At 36.7% G+C, this 13,099-nt stretch overlaps 1 protein-coding gene across 17 annotated transcripts in view; it reads right to left on the bottom strand.

The window, feature by feature from the left end:
* Positions 1–13,099, bottom strand: part of CCDC66 (coiled-coil domain containing 66) — a 45,096-nt gene that overhangs the window by 15,032 nt on the left and 16,965 nt on the right. For 16 of the 17 annotated variants that reach the window (XM_057706369.1, XM_057706367.1, XM_057706360.1 and 13 more), the window contains 4 exons: positions 3,316–3,447; positions 2,681–2,931; positions 2,383–2,467; positions 1,382–1,543 (listed from right to left, as the gene is read on the bottom strand). In XM_057706369.1, the coding sequence (XP_057562352.1) occupies positions 1,382–1,543; positions 2,383–2,467; positions 2,681–2,931; positions 3,316–3,447 (630 nt within the window). The remainder of the gene's footprint in view (positions 1–1,381; positions 1,544–2,382; positions 2,468–2,680; positions 2,932–3,315; positions 3,448–13,099) is intronic. The other variant, XM_057706359.1, reaches the window with a different exon arrangement.

Here is a 13,099-nt window from a genome sequence, read left to right on the forward strand (position 1 = left end):
GGTGCACTGGTTAAGAATCCGCCCGCCAATGCAAGGGACACAGGGTCAATCTCTGGTCAAGGAAAATCCCACATGCTGCGGAGCAACTAGACCTGTGAGCCACAACTACTGAGCCCATGTGCCACAACTACTGTAGCCCACGTGCCCAGAGCCTGTGCTCCGCACCAAGAGAAGCCACTGCAATGAGAAGCCCATGCACCGCAACAAGAGTAGCCCCCATTTGCCACAACTAGAGAAAGCCCGCGCAGCAACGAAGAACTAACGCAGCCAATAAATAAATAAATTAAAAAAAAAAAAAGATACTTGAAGTAGAGAAGCCAATAGAACAAAGTTCCTTCCCTTTTGGAGCTTACATTTTATTATCCTTTTCTACTAAAAAAATACTAAAGCTGTTATTAGGCCACAAATACAAAAACTCTTTTACCCATTCAAGTTTATACTAATAAAGTTTTCAAAGCTTCTAAAACCAATGGTCAATTCCACCCGAATTTTATTAAGATAAAAAAAATAGATAATTAACAGGTAATACTCAATTTATGGCCATTTTTTGCAACTCAAGCAAATGACCCTGATTTTTTTCATGTACATGTTATTTCACAGGTATAGTTGGCTCAGCCTATTCAACAGAATGAAATGAGAACCTAAACCATTTGTACCTTCATCAGCTAATTCTGAAGCAAAGGTTCTAAGTGGGAAATGGCAAGAAAAGGCAGCTCTCAGTGCCACCTCCCAGCTCCAGCAGGAGTGCTGTTTGGTCTACTCGGTAAATGTCATGAACCTTTGGCAATCAAATGTTGTATAATTTGCTCTTTGTCAGGTCCACCCAAACATGGCACTTGACATCACCATACCTATGCACCCTATACCACTTAATATAGGGGTTCTCCTAGCCAACCAGCTATCTACTCTTTTTAATGGACCCATATTTAGCACAGAGGAATCCTTTAACATACAACAAACTCTATCATCAATCCCAGCCACTCACTCTGCAAGTAAATGTTCCTGTTCATAAGTGGACAGAAAGAAAGACCAATCATTTCTCTTAACATATCTAGAAATTTATTAATATAATAATCATTACTTAGAAAACATTTCAAAATCAAGCACATGGATAACTTCGTTTTATGCTGTAATAACTCATCCTGACCTCCTTCTTAGCAGAGAGAAAAAACCCAAGGAATATAGCATTTGTGAACCAATCATCTGAAACAATAAAACCTCCAGCTTCCCTCATATTTTCAAAACTTTCTTTATGCAAAGCTTTAATGTTTCTACACACAGCTTCACAATTTCAAAACACATGCAAATGTCCTGGTTATTTTTTCTTTGAAAACACACCTATTTTCTACTCTAAAATGTTAGTTAGGCTATAAATACCTACTTCCTTTTGTTTCTGCTTAAGTATATCTTCTTCATACTGTTTCTGCATCTCTTCTCGCTCCCGTGCTAAGCGACGCTCCTCTTCTTGTTCCTCCATCTTTCTTTGCTCTTCTTCGAGCCGCTTCTTCTTGCGCTTCTCTTCTACCTGAGCAGTGATGGCTTTCTAGTCATAAACAGTAACATAAATTACTGTCATTAAAAAAAAAATCCATAAAGCGTTTGGTGTTTCAAAAATGCTTATTAATATACAGAGGGTAATATGTATATGAGTTAAAATGTCCAGTTTCCAATGTACTTTTCCCCACCTCCCACCTGTCAAGTTCTACATGTCTTTTCTTTAACCCCAGGAGGGCTCTTAGAAGAACTAAGAGAAAAACAACAGAAGAAAGAATCTCAGTGCTTAGCACAGTGCCCAGTAAAAACAGCAGATGCTCTATAAATGTGTGTTCACTTAACTGATTGCAAGTAACCATATTAACTAAGCCAAATTCCTCATAGCAGAGGTTCTGAAGAATTACTAGACATTTACGTCCCGTTAGTACTAGAATAAAATTAGGATAGAATTTTAATCTTAGTTTCCTTTCTTACATTATCTGCTAGATTTCTTTTTTTTTAATCTGCTAGATTTCTTAATCATAATTCTACTTCAATCCCTTATATATATTTCCCTTTTAAAGAACTAATTCTCATCCTGAACAGAATTCAGGAGAACTGGAGAAAAAAATATCCGATACTAACTTAAGATTTAGTGTCATTTCAGATATACAACCTATATTCTAAAGACCTCTCTTGGAAGGCAGGTGGCTGTACTATGTGATACTGTCTGATTCTCAACATAAGTATAATTCTAATATAATGCCAGTTGGAGTAGCGATTAGATTCATCACAGGATTGTGCAGGGCCTGTGCTTTAAGTTTATACTGGAATTTTAATTTCCATTTACTTAGGTATCTAGACCATGACTATTATTAAGACAAAGAACAACATTTTACAATGTGATACCTGATGTTCTAACTGTTTTTGTCGCCTCCTGTCTCGTTCCTCAATCTGAGCTGGGTCCAAAAGAGCAGTCATAGAACGGAGAAAGCTGGCAAGATAGATAATTGGCTATTTAAAACCCTCCAAAGGTGGATTTAACAAGGTGCTGTCATTTTGTTTGAAATATATCTACTAGTCATTTCTACTTTAAAGAAAAACATCAAACCCAAAACCAATTAAGATATATTATAAACATAACCACAGTCCTAATAAAGCACAAAGACTTTCTTAAACATCAGTAAATACTGAAGAATGAACTTACTTAGTTTTTTGACTGTTTGCCACAACCACATCTCTAACAGGTTTTGCTATATGCTCCTCCTCTGAAGGTTCAACCTGGCTTCCAGTTGTAGGTGTATAAAGACTGCTGATATCAGCCAGTTCCTGAGTGTCCGGAGAGACACAGAAGTACTCTGGTTGTTTTTGCGTTGACTGAGAGGACAGCTGAGACTGAGAACCAGGATAGCTCTTTAATGAATCAAAATGCATTGCCCATCTGTCATGTTCCTCACCCTAATCACGACAAATAAAAACTGCTAAGAACTTTCCCAACTTTTCTTATGTTTAAATTCCCAAATGACAAACATGATATCTAAAAGTCACCGTGCAGCAGAACAAGCATCATAAAAATTAACAAAACTGTATTCTTTATTGATTCCATATATATTTAGATAACTAAGCTTGGAGAATATGAAAAATTCAAAGTTATTAAATTGCTAAATAGTTACAAGAAGCTATGCAAAATCACACTTACTAAATATATTCAACAAAAGGGTCACAAGAGCAAATATGGAATAATTTGAATATTCTAGTCCTGTCAAATAGTTTCAGGATACTTTTATGATTAAAAACTGAAATTATTTTTTCCCTTTATACTCATAAAACTTCATAAATTACCTGTGAAGATATTATTTTTTCCTCTACTTTTTCTTGCCGGTCATCTTCTATTTGCTTGTTCAACTCTTCAATCCATTTCCTCTGCTGTTCTTGCTTCACAGCACTGAAAGGATGCTCCAACAGTACTGCTTCCTAAACAATAGCCATTGAAACTTTACATCTTTTTTTCTAACCATTTTAAACTTACAAATTTTTCCAAAGAATTTATATAGATTTAATGTGGTAAGGTATTTATCTCTAAGAGAAGCAATAATTTCAAACAAAAAAAATCTGAGTATACAAGAATTAAGTTGATATATTCTGATTTTCAGAATCATATTTGTAACATATACTAGCCAAAGGATATAAGATAACTAAGTGTAAAGAAAGGAAATTTTCTAATGAAAAAATAGAAAATTCTTTCTCCAAAACAATTATGAGATTTTCAAATTTCTTTCCTAATACAGCTTCATTTACTTTGAAAGGAATTACTGATAATTTGAAATAGATGAGTATTGTTTTTCACTTGGCTTCAGAATACAAAAACATTGCTTTTGGACGAAGAGCCAGGAGGATGTAATAGAGCCAGAGGCCTTCTCTATTGAATCATAATGTCTCTTTTGGATACCTTTCTTTTTTTCTGTTTCTGCTGCTACAGCCCTATCACAATCTATGACATTTCAGTAAGAAAAACATACTGTGTCCAGATTGTCCTTGAATTATAAGAAAAAAACAAAAATAAAAATAGCATAAAAATTTATTGTTGCTGTCACTTATGAGAGTTTAGTATGCTTTAACAAAAAGGAAAGCATATATTCTACTCAAACTACTGAAATGCAAGAGCTAAGCAACAAAACATTTTGTTACGTAACTACAGGACAATTTAAAAAGCTTGATAGAATACTATAATGGCAATATACCTTACAATGTTACTTTCTGCCCTTATTTTTATCAGAAATAATGGCAAAGCTCGTAGTTTACAACCAATTGCTGGGATCAAAGGAAATATTTACACAAAAAGGAAAAATCTTAGTATCGCAGGTGCTCCCACACATTTTTTTTAATTTTTTTGTTTTTAAGAACTTTTATTGAGATATAATTGACATACAATAAACTGCATATATTTAAAGTGTAAAATTAGATTTTTTTTCTTATTAGTAATGTATATATGGCAATTCCAATCTCCCAATTCACCCACCCACCACTTTCCCCCCTTGGTGTCCATATTTGTTCTCTACATCTGTGTCTCTATTTCTGCCTTGCAAAATGGTTGATTTGTACCATTTTTCTAGATTTCGCATATATGCGCTAATATATGATATTTGTTTTTCTCTTTCTGACTTACTTTACTCTGTATGACACTGTCTAGGTCCATCCACATCTCTACCAATGATCCAATTTGGTTCCTTTTTATGGCTGAGTAATATTCCATTGTATATATGTACCACATCTTCTTTATCCATTCCTCTGTTGAGGGCATTTAGGTTGCTTCCATGTCCTGGCTATTGTAAATAGTGCTGCTATGAACACTGGGGTGCATGTGTCTTTTTTTTCTTTAATTTATTTATTTTTTAAAATTAATTTATTTATTGGCTGTGTTGGGTCTTCATTGCTACACATGGGCTTTCTCTAGTTGTGGCAAGTGGGGGCTACTCTTCATTGTGGTGCACGGGCTCCTCACTGCCATGGCTTCTCTTGTTGCAGAGCACGGGCTCTAGGTGTGTGGGCTTCAGTAGCTGTGGCACCTGGGCTCAGTAGCTGTGGCACCTGGGCTCAGTAGTTGTGGCTCACGGGCTCTAAAGCGCAGGCTCAATAGTTGTGGCGCACGGGCTTAGTTGTACCACATCTTCTTTATCTATTCATCTGATGATGGACATTTAGGTTGCTTCCATGTCCTGGCTATTGTAAATAGCACTGCAATGAACACTGGGGTGCATGTTTCTTTTTGGATTATGCTTTTCTCATGATACATGCCCAGTAGTGGGATTGCTGGGTCATATGGTAACTCTATTTTTAGTTTTGCAAGGAACCTCTATACTGTTCTCCGTAGTGGCTGTATCAATTTACATTCCCACCAACAGTGCAAGAGGGTTCCCTCTTCTCCACACCCTCTCCAGCATTTACTGTTTGTAGATTTTCTGATGATGCTCATTCTAACCAGTGTGAGGTGATACCTCACTGCAGTTCTGATTTGCATTTCTCTAATAATTAGTGATGTGGAGCAGCTTTTCATGTTTCTCTTGGCCATCTGTATGTCTTCTTTGGAGAAATGTCTATTAGGTCTTCTGCCCATCTTCTGATTGGGTGGTTTGTTTTTTGATACTGAGCTGCATGAACTGTTTATATATTTTGGAGATTAATCCTTTGTCTGTTGATCCATTTGCAAATATTTTCTCCCATTCTGAGGGTTGTCTTTTCATCTTTAGTTTCCTTTGCTGTGCAAAAGCTTGTAAGTTTCATTAGGTCCCACTTGTTTATTTTTGACTTTATTTCCATTACTTTAGGAGGTGGCTCAAAAAAGATCTTGCTGTGATGTCAAAAAGTGTTCTTCCTATGTTTTCTTCTAGGAGTTTTATAGTGTCTAGCCTTACATTTAGGTCTTTAATCCATTTTGAGTTTATTTTTGTGTATGGTGTTAGGGAGTGTTCTAATTTCATTTTTTTACATGTAATTGTCCTGTTTTCCCAGCACCACTCACTGAAGAGCTTGTCTTTTCTCCATTGTATATCCTTGCCTCCTCTGTCATAGATTAGCTGACCATAGTATATCTGAGTTTTCTATCCTGTTCCACTGATCTCTATTTCTGTTTTTGTACCAGTACCATATTGTCTTTTTTTTTAAAAGAACTTTTATTGAGATATAGTTAACAGACAAACTGCATATATTTAGAGTGTACAATCTGGTATCCCAATCTCCCAATTCATTCCCCCCAACCCTCCCCGCTTTCCCCACCTGGTGTCCATATGTTTGTTCTCTACATCTGTGTCTCTATTTCTGCCTTGCAAACTGGTTGATCTGTACCATACTGTCTTGATTACTGTAACTTTGTAGTATAGTCTGAAGTCAGGAAATCTGATTCCTCCAGCTCCGTATTTTTTCCTCAAGATTGCTTTGGCTATGGGGTCTTTTGTGTCTCCATGCAAATTTTAGGATTTTTGTTCTAGTCCTGTAAAAAATGCCATTGGTAATTTGATAAGGATTGCATTGAATCTGTAGATTGCTTTGGGTAGTATAGTCATTTTCACAATGTTGATTTTTCCAATCCAAGAACATGGTATCTCTCTCCATCTGTTTGCACCGTCTTTTATTTCTTTCACCAGTGTCTTATAGTTTTCTGACTACAGGTCTTTCACCTCCTTAGGTTTATTCCTAGGTATTTTATTCTTTTTGTTGCTATGGTGAATGGGATTGTTTCCTTAATTTCACTTTCTGATATTTCACTGTGAGTGTACAGGAATGTAAGAGATTTCTGTGTGTGAATTTTATATCCTGCAACTTTACCAAATTCATTGATTAGCTCAACTAGTCTTCTGGTGGCATCTTTAGGATTTTTTCTTTCCTTTTCTTTTTATAATTAATTAATTAATTTACTGGCTGCACTGGGTCTCTGTTGCTGCATGCAGGCTTTCTCTAGTTGTGGTAATTGGGGGCTATTCTTTGTTGTGGTGAGTGGGATTCTCATTGTGGTGGCTTCTCTTGTTGCAGAGCATGGGCTCTAGGCACTTGGGCTTCAGTAGTTGAGGCATGTGGGCTCAGCAGTTGTGGCTCATGGGCTTAGCTGCTCTGAGGCATGTGGGATCTTCCTGGACTAGGGATCAAACCCGTGTCCCCTAGATTCACAGGTGGATTCTTAACCACTTGGCCACCAGGGAAGTCCCTAGGATTTTCTATGTAAAATATCATGTCATCTGCAAACAGTGACAGTTTTAATTCTTCTTTTCCAATTTTGATTCCTTTTATTTCTTTTCCTTCTCTGATTGCTGTGGCAAGGACTTCCAAAACTATGTTGAATAGTAGTGGCAAGATTGGACATTTTTGTCTTATTCCTGATCTTAGAGGGAATACTTTCAGTTTTTCACCATTGAGAATGAAGTTTGCTGTGGGTCTGTCATATATGGCCTTTATTATGTTGAGGTAGGGTCCCTCTATGCCTTCTTTTTGGACAGTTTTTATAAATCGGTGTTGAATTTTGTCAAAAGCTTTCTCTGCATCTACTGAGATGATCATATGGTTTTTATTCTTCAATTTGTTAATATGGTGTATCACATTGATTGATTTGTGTATGTTGAAGAATCCTTGCATCTCTGGGATAAATCCCACTTGATCATGGTGTATGATCCTTTTAATGTGTCGTTGGATTCTGTTTGCTAGTCTTTTGTTGAGGATTTTTGCATCTAAATTCATCCCCACACATTTTTAAACAGATAAAAACCATCCTATTTATTTAAGCCTAAAAGAACCACTACAAAAGGAGCATTATCTTCAGGTAAGTGATTTAACAATCCTTCTATTTTTAGAAATGTTATTGTAGAGGTCAAACTGGAAAAGGAAAAAAAGAAAAAGAAAAAGACCCTCTGAACTCTTTATAAGAAATTCACAGGGAATTCCCTGGCAATCCAGTGGTTAGGACTCTGCACTTTCACTGTTGAGGCAGCAGGTTCAGTCCCTGGTAGGGGAACTAAGATGCCGCAGGCTGTGTGGCACAGCCCTACCTCCCCACCCCCACCTCCCAAAAAAGAAATTCACAGTATGGCATTGAATCATCATAGAATTCTGTAATCTGTTTCTTAAGTCTGATATAACCAGATCAAATTTTGGTGGAGTTTCAAATTATTCAAGGATAAGACACAAGGCAAAATAGCCTTGAAAATTCCTAAAATCCTCATAAAATGTTTTATATACATCTTTTATTTACAACCATGTGGAAAATTTAATAATTCTTCCAATGCAGTCTTCAACTTCTTACTCAAGGAAGTCTTACAAAGCTATTACTACTCACTTGCTTGTCACTTAAGTCATTTCACTTCTCCAAATGAGTGAAAACTCTTTAAATTATTACTTTCTTTTTTACAAGTTTTCCCCAATGTGTATTCATTTAGAGAAATGAAAGTATAAGGATGTGGGGGGTGGGAGATGTGGTAGGTATATAAAATCTCTCCTTTGATTATGGAACTCATTTTAGTTGAAACTGAGTAAGGGAGATATGTGTAAAATGCAAGACACGCTTGTAACAAGTTTGTTCTGAGGATGACCTAGCACCTCCCTTCTGTTAATTCTTCCATATGGCTAAGGAAAGAACGCTCTTTCTCCACTAGGCTCACTTACTTTACTTTCTCTCCTTCACATTATTGACCTGAGAGTTCCCTTCCCCTACATTACTCCTTTCCTAAACACGTGTTTTGAGCCTACTCTCAAAAGACAGCCTTGAGTGAAAACTCATTTTCACAGGTACTCAATACACACTTCCCCACAAACAGATCTTAATGTTACAGGTTCCTAATGTAATTCTTCAGCTACTTTCAAGTTATTCTATGTTAGAAAATGCTAGTCTTACTCCTAATATAAATGCTGTATGAATGGCAGCTGCCAAATCAGAACTGAAAGGAGAGGCTTTTCAAATGGTCACCTAGACATGCTGTTTCATTTAATTCTCCCCTTAAAGCAGTCTAAAAATGCACGTCTGGGAAAGGAGAATACTCATTGGTGACTGTGCCATGGTCCAGAAAAGTCCTGCTTGCCAGTGGATGATTCCCAAGTCCAGACACCAAGAGCCTCCTCAGTTTACACACTGTCTGTCTACCTACTCATCTTGTCCACTCAGTAGACATAAAAGGCATTCTTCTGGGTAGTGGGTGGTTTCAGGACATCGGGCTAGAAAGAACCAGATGTTCCAAGAGGAAAAGCAGCACAACTAAGAGCTACAGTCAGTTTGGGCAGGTGGAGTGGAGTATTTTGAACTTGAAAGTTACTTTAAAATCCTCTGGAACCAGGGCTATAGAGTTGTGCACATGGCTAAAATCCTGGTTTTCATGTGCTTATTGGCCATATCTTTGGAGCCATATCTGTTTAGTCTTTTGCTTATTTTCCAATTTTACTAACACAGATGTCCCTCAGTATCTGTGGGAGATTGGGTTCCAGGACATCCTGCAAATACCAAAACTGGCAGATACTCAAGTCCCTTATGTAAAATGGTATAGTATTTGCATATAACCTATGCACATCCTCGTGTATATTTAAATCATCTCTAGATTACTTATAACACCTAATACAATTTATATGCTATGTAACTAGTTGCCAGTGCACGACAAATTCAAGTTTAGCTTTTTGAAACTTTCTGGAATTATTTTTTTCCAGACATTTTTCGATCTGAGATTAGTTGAATTCTTGGATCTGGAACCCATGGACACAGGGGGCTGCTTGTATCCATCTATTTTTTTATTTTTTATTTTTTTTATTTTTTTGGGGGGGTACACCAAGTTCAATCATCTGTTTTTATACACATATCCCCGTATTCCCTCCCTTCCTTGACCCCCCCCTCGAGTCCCCCCCAGTCCTCTAAGGCATCTTCCATCCTCGAGTTGGACTCCCTTTGTTATACAACAACTTCCCACTGACATCTATTTTACAGTTAGTAGTATATATATGTCTGTGCTACTCTCTCGCTTCGTCTCAGTTTCCCCTTCACCCCCTGCCCCCTCCCATACCTCGAGTTCTCCAGTCCATTCTCTGTATCTGTGTCCTTGTTCTTTTCACTGAGTTCATCAGTACCATTTTTAGATTCCGTATATGTGAGTTAGCATACAATATTTGTCCTTCTCTTTCTGACTTACTTCACTCTGTATGACAGATTGTAGTTCTATCCACCTCATTACATATAGCTCCATCTCATCCCTTTTTATAGCTGAGTAATATTCCATTGTGTATATATGCCACATCTTCTTTATGTATCCATCTATTTTGATCTTCCTTCCTTCCTTCTACTTCCTTTGGGTTTAATTGCTGCAATTCCTTCTCTTAACTTCTTGAAATGAATACTCAGACCATTTATGTTTTGCTTTCAGTCTTTCTTTTCCAAGAAATGCATTTAAGTCTATGAACTTCCCTCTAAGCACAGGAAGCTTTTGTGTTTTGATATATAATGTTTTCATTATCATTCAGTTCAAAACATTTTCTAATTTTGAGTCTTCCTTTCTTTCTCTTAGAAGAACTGCTTAAATATCAAACATTTGGAAATTTTCTTGCTATCATTTGTTACTGATATCTAGCTTAATTCCACTGTGACCAAATAACATAATCTGTGTAATCTGAACCTATGAAATTTGTTGAGACTTTATGGCCTACCAAATTACTAATTCTTTTAATTTCTAAAATATTTTGCCCACTGGACTTCTTTGGTGGTGCAGTGGTTAAGAATCCACCTGCCAATGCAGGTGACACGGGTTTGATCCCTGGTCCAGGAAGATCCCACATGCCAAGGAGAAACTAAGCCCGTGTGCCACAAATACTGAGCCCACACACTGCAACCACTAAGCCCACGCACCACAACTACTGAAGCCTGTGTGCCGAGAGCCTGTGCTCCGCAACAAGGGAAGCCATTGCAATGAGAAACCCACACATGGCAACAAAGAGTAGTCCCTGCTCACTGCAACTAGAGAAAGCCTGCATGCTGCAACAAAGACCCAAAGCAGCCAAAAATAAATTAATAAATTAAAAAAATTAATTAATTACAAAATAAATTACAAAACATTTTGTCCATAGGTTCTTTGGGTTTTCTATATAAATGACAAATTGCTACAATATTTTCCTTTCCAGTTAAGACTTTTAATTTCTTTTTGTCTTGCCATACTGGCTAGGACCAACAATAACAAACAGTCATAATAATGTGGGCATCTTATTTCATTAATTTTTAATTTTAAATGGAATACTACTAAAATTTCTCATTTAGCATGACGTTTGCTATAAGGTTTTTTTTTTTGTTTGTTTGTTTTAAATATTCAATAGGAAATTCCTTCTAGTCTAATTGCCTGAAATATTTTCCTTAACAAACTGGCTTTGAATTTTATCAAATGCTTTTCCTACATCTACTGAGATGCTTTTTAAAAAATACTTATTCATTTAAAAAAAAATCGTTATTTATTTATTTATTTATTGGCTGCATTGGGTCTTAGTTGTGGCACACAGAATCTTTGTTGAGGCATGCGGGATCTTTTGTTGCGGTGTGCGGGCTTCTCCCTAGTTGTGGCATGTGGGTTTTCTCTTCTCTAGTTATGGCACACAGGCTCCAAGGTACGTGGGCTCTGTACCTTTGGCACGCGGGTTCTAGAGCAAGTGGGCTCTGTAGTTTGTGGCATGCAGACTCTCTAGTTGAGGCGTGTGCGAGCTCAGTAGTTTTGGTGCACAGGCTTAGTTGCTCCACAGCATGTGGGATCTTAGCTCCCTGACCAGGGACTGAACCCACATCCCCTGCACTGGAAGGCAGATTCTTTACCACTGCACCACCAAGGAAGTCCCGAGATATTTCATTTTATTGTGTTAAAATGGTACACTATACTTGTGATTTTTAAAAAAATTCCCTTAACTACCTATCATGAACATATCTTAGTCATGATGTATTACCTTTTTATACACTGTCAAATTGTTACTTGTTAATTTCTTTTTAGAATTTTTGTGTGTATACTCATGAATGAAATAAACATAATTTTTCTTTTTTGTTATTTTTCTGGATTTAATATCAAGTTTATACTGGGCTTTCAGAATGAATTGGGGGCCTTTTCATATATCTACTGCCTGGAAATCTGAATACATTTGGGATTTATTTCTTTAAAGTTTGGTAGAAATTATCAGTAAAACTGTGTGTGGCCATTTTATTTTCCTTGTGCGAAAGTTTTTCTTTACCCAGATCTACAATTACTTTAACAGTTACAGAATTATTCAAGCTTTTTACTTCTTTTTAAGTTACTTTCTGTAAGTTATAATTTCTTAAAATATTTATTTATTTGGTTGCACCAGGTCTTAGTTGTAGCAGGTGGGCTACTTAGTTGTGGATCACGGGCTCCTTAGTTGTGGCTTGCTGGCTCCCTTAGTTGCTGAGTGCATGTGGGATCTAGCTCCCTGACCAGGGATCGAACCCAGGCCCCTTCCATTAGGAGCATAGAGTCTTAACCACTGCGGCACCAGGTTAGTCCCCCTGTAAGTTTTAATTTTTTTTCAGTAATTTACCCACTTCACCTAAGTTTTCATAATTATTGACGTAAGGTATTAACTTACTAACAATTCACTCTCTACCTGAAATGCCATTTTTCACTCATATATGTCACCAACTAGTGTCTTTTTTTTTTGCTTTTTAAATTGAAGTAAAATTGACCTGCAACATTATGTTAGTTTCAGGTGATTCAATACTTCTGTATGTTACAAAATGATCACAATAAGTCTAGTTACCATCTATCACCATACAAAGTTATTACAATAATACTGACTACAATCCCCATGCTGTACAATTTATCCCCATGATTCGTTTATTTTTTAACTAGAAGTTCATATCTCTTAATTTCTCTCACCTATTCCACTTATTCCCCCATCCCTCTCCCCTTTGGCAAAACCACTTATGTATTATTCTCTGTATCTGTGAGTCTGTCTGCTTCATTATGTTCTGTTCATTTGTTTTGTTTTCTAGATTCCACATGTAAGTAAAATCATATTTATCTTTCTCTGACTTACTTCACTTAGCATAATACCTTCTAGGTCCATCCATGTTTTCAAAAATAGCAAGATTTCACTTGTTTTTATGGCTGAGTAACATTCTGTT

This window comes from Hippopotamus amphibius, chromosome 13 (genome assembly GCF_030028045.1).
Source record: "Hippopotamus amphibius kiboko isolate mHipAmp2 chromosome 13, mHipAmp2.hap2, whole genome shotgun sequence".
In the NCBI taxonomy this organism is placed as follows: Eukaryota; Metazoa; Chordata; class Mammalia; order Artiodactyla; family Hippopotamidae; genus Hippopotamus; species Hippopotamus amphibius.